At 43.5% G+C, this 3,663-nt stretch overlaps 1 protein-coding gene across 2 annotated transcripts; it reads right to left on the reverse strand.

Annotated features, from left to right (window-relative positions):
- Positions 1–202: 202 nt before the first annotated feature.
- LOC133924048 (wall-associated receptor kinase 3-like) lies at positions 203–3,663 on the reverse strand. 2 transcript variants are annotated; one of them, XM_062369421.1, is made up of 4 exons: positions 3,332–3,663; positions 2,690–3,240; positions 2,394–2,558; positions 203–1,531 (listed from the first exon to the last, which is right to left on the reverse strand). In XM_062369421.1, exons 2-4 carry the CDS (start codon positions 3,138–3,140, stop codon positions 345–347), a joined length of 1,803 nt encoding a protein of 600 aa, XP_062225405.1. In that variant the 5' UTR covers positions 3,141–3,240; positions 3,332–3,663; the 3' UTR covers positions 203–344. The 2 variants fall into 2 exon arrangements, with proteins under 2 accessions (XP_062225405.1, XP_062225404.1); XM_062369420.1 differs by having other exon boundaries at positions 2,690–3,663.

Below are 3,663 nucleotides of genomic sequence, written 5' to 3' on the forward strand. Positions count from 1 at the left end.
GTATTTGATATTATTCTGTTGAATTCTATACATATCAGTTACTTGATCCAGCGATTGATGCAGGAGACATAAGGGAATCCGAGATTGGGGTTCAGCACCTAGTGTATGTTTTTCGAGCCCGCCGTTGTTGCTGCCTTGCTATATGGGTGGCGGGCTCAGCAGGATGGGGTTGACGGCGGCCGGGTTTCGGCAAGTCTCAAGCTCCAAACATACACTAGCTTACATTTCATATCAGGGGCAACATGTTATAGCAAACTGAATTAGAATATCTTCAACATATCGAAGCAACACATAGATGTAAATTTATTCGATCTCCGGCATGGCAATAAATGGGCATGTTAGTTTCATCTTGCAAATTCTATGCTCATCGAGGCTTTCTTCTTAAGGTTGTAGTATTCAGTGGTTTCTTCCCCAGTATAGCTATCCGATGTATCAGTAGCTAGCCTTCCCTGCAACGTGAGTGGGCAAACACCACGAAGTTCTCCAGTACGTTGTCGTACCATACCTGCAATTTGACGGAGTTCCATTGCCACCTGGCTCATCATTGGCCTGCGCGCACCAGTTATAGCCAAGCACCGACCTGCCAGCTCCGCCACTTGACGTATGAGCTCCATGTTGTCTTGGTCGGCTATCTCCCTGTCCACAACCTCCCAAAGGTTGCCCTCCTTCGACGCCTCCTTGAACACAGACACAAGGCTCTCCTTCTCTTTGGATAGAGCCTTCCTGCGTGTTAGGAGTTCCAGGAGAACAACACCAAAGCTGTAAACGTCGCTCTTTTCAGTGAGCTCAAAGTTTAATAGGTACTCTGGATCCAAGTAGCCCATTGTCCCCTTAACTACTTGGAGGTTTTCTTCAGCTGACCGTATCAGAGAGCACCCAAAATCAGAGACCTTAGCAGAAAGATCGTGGCCTAAAAGAATGTTGGCAGACTTCACATCCCCGTGAAAGATTGGGTGGTTAAGTGTATGTAGGTACGCAAGTGCGTCAGCAGACTCGGCGGCAATTTTTAGACGGATCTGCAGTGTTCTGATGGATGCCTCATCCTGGAGATGGATTAGATAGTGTAGAGTTTTATTTGGCACAAATTCATACACTAGAACTGGAGCTTCAAAGTGCAAACTGCAACCAAGAAGCGTGACAATATTTTTGTGTGTGACTCGAGAAAGTATGAGCAGCTCCTGTCCGAATTCTGTCATCTTATTCTCATCAAATCCCTTGCATCTCTTTATTGCAACTGGATTGTTGTCTGGATCAAGATTATACCCTTTGAAAACAGTCCCCTGACCTCCCTCGCCAATGACTTCCTTGTCATCGAAGTTGTTTGTTGCCAACTCTATGTCTTCTCGGCTATACAACTTAAATGAAATGTTGTTCTCAATTTTCATCATATCAGTTAACAGTTGTCCTCCATGCTGATGAAAATATGCATCCCTCTTTCTAATCAGGTCTTGTCTTATAATCTGCCGTTTATGCTTGATCCATTCTACCCCGAGAAAAATAATAAGGCCAAAGAACATAGTGGTGAAAATTCCTGGTAAATGGAGAATATACAACTTGTAAGGCAAGAACGAGTTGATGAAAACTTGCAAAAAATATATTTTTTTGCAACAAACTTTTAGAAAGTAGTTGATTATTCTTCCAAAGGAATCACATTTAAAAAAAACCTTAGAGTGCAAGTGAGATATAGTTGACTAAAAATATTCAAAGAATACTAAAATTAGGGTATTAATATCACCAAATAACACTGCTTTATATATTTATATCTATTCATAGATCAACTCAAGTACAATTAGGTTGTGTGAGTACTACAGTGCGTACAGGAACATCCTTTTATCCCAATATATTCATGGATCGAACTCAAGTATAGTTATCCAACAAAAGTTGTCTAGATCATGGTTGGCCCAGTAAACATTCCACGACTATTGAATTAATTTCTTCATGTAACTTTTACAGTTTTGGCAACCTTTTTTAAAAGTTCTCTAGATCATGGGGCCCAGTAAACATTCCACGACTATTGAATTTCTTTATGTAACTTTTACAGTTTTGGCAACCTTTTATTCTAATATAGGCACTCTACTAATCTTTAAATCAGAAAAGGGAACATTTTCAAGGAATTATTTCATTGATGGAGACAAAAAGAAAGGTATTGCAATGATACCAGAAAAAATGTCTTAAGAGTCACAACAATACTCTATTCGCAAATACATAATTATGTATTTTATATCTAGTTGTTTTGATTTGCAGCAAATACCAAGAGATTAAAACATACGGCAAATTTATTTTGTAGGAAAGCTTGAACATATATATATATATATGTATGTATGTAAGGGTAAAACCATGAGTCTGTGTTAATCTGTTGAAACATAGTATATAGAGTCACAATGTGTCTATACCTATAGCAACCCATATTCGTTTGGTTATCACTTCAACTTTAACGCATGGTCCAATAGTGGCATTGCCTTGGGTACCAGTAGGACAAAAACACTGAAAATCGCCTTCTGTATTGAGACAAGTTCCGTTGCATGGGTACTTATTCGGATCCTTGCACTCGTCAATATCTGCAAACAAATACAAAGTTTATATTAAGTGTGATACCGAGAAAGACAACTCAATTTGGTTACAACAAAAAATGTTACGAAATTAAGGTCTCCTATAAACTCTATATGTGTGGATTTTGCAGTTTTATTACCTGTGCATCCCTTCTCTGGATCCTGCAGGTAAGGATTGCCCTCGAACCCTTTGGAGCACATGCAGATGTAGCCTGGTCCGTTGGACGAGTTGAGGCACTGGCTGTGGGTGCTGACACACGCGTACGAGTCCTGCTTCATGGCAACCTCGCAGGTCTCATTTCCAACTGCCCAATCCACCACAAGAGGAGCTCTCCCGCTGTTGGTACTGTAGAACTCCGACGAAGTCGCGTAGCCCGTTTGAAAGGTGAAATGAGACGAGTCCATCAGCACTGCGTAGCTGCAGGCGCTGACGTTGTAGATATCCGTCGTGTTGAAGTTTGGGTCAAACCAGACTCTGTAGTACTGCAGCCACTCAGGGATGGCCGTCTGGCAGCAGCCTATCCCGGAGCAGGTGCCGTTGGTCAGGGTCTTCACATTGCCGCGCCGGCACATGGCCACGCACCCACTCATGTACCTGCCCACGGCGTATTCGTCGCTGATGTACGCCAGTGTTTGGCATCCGATGACCGTGAACCTATTGTCGATGTTGGACAATCTGTAGGGCGTGTGGCTGAAGTTCAACTGCCAGTTATCATAGTCCATCTCCTGAGATGTGAGGTTGTAGCAATAAGAGGAGATGTTGTTGAACATCCGTGCCTGACCTTTCAGCAGTGAGATGCTCTGTACCTCCAAGTTAAAACAAAATGGCCTGCCGGCTTCGTCGCAGCTCAGGTTGAAGCCGGGCAAAGCGCAGTGGTCAGGCGAGTCGTAAGGCCCGATGCCGAACGGGTAAGGGATATCTACTTGGCCGCATTTTCTCTTGCAGTTGCTGCTAGGCTGTGGGAGTGCCCCAAAGGCGGGGAGCATTGCCGCTGGGGCGAGCCATAGCACAGCCAGCAATATGTGAAACCGCATGAGTAGACTAGTTAGTTGTATGTGCTCAGCTCAGATGGAGCGCTTGGCAGCTGCGCCTCTAAGACGGTGGGGGCATTAT

This window comes from Phragmites australis, chromosome 7 (assembly GCF_958298935.1).
Source record: "Phragmites australis chromosome 7, lpPhrAust1.1, whole genome shotgun sequence".
In the NCBI taxonomy this organism is placed as follows: domain Eukaryota; kingdom Viridiplantae; phylum Streptophyta; class Magnoliopsida; order Poales; family Poaceae; genus Phragmites; species Phragmites australis.

Bases quoted from the DNA above. Each gene is read 5' to 3' on its own strand.
- LOC133924048 (XM_062369420.1), bottom strand. From the start codon at position 3,584: ATGCGGTTTCACATATTGCTGGCTGTGCTATGGCTCGCCCCAGCGGCA. The intron at 2,559-2,689 runs GTAATAAAACTG...ATTTGTTTGCAG, and splicing joins TCCAGAGAAGGGATGCACAG to ATATTGACGAGTGCAAGGAT. The intron at 1,532-2,393 runs GTATAGACACAT...TCCATTTACCAG, and splicing joins ACGAATATGGGTTGCTATAG to GAATTTTCACCACTATGTTC.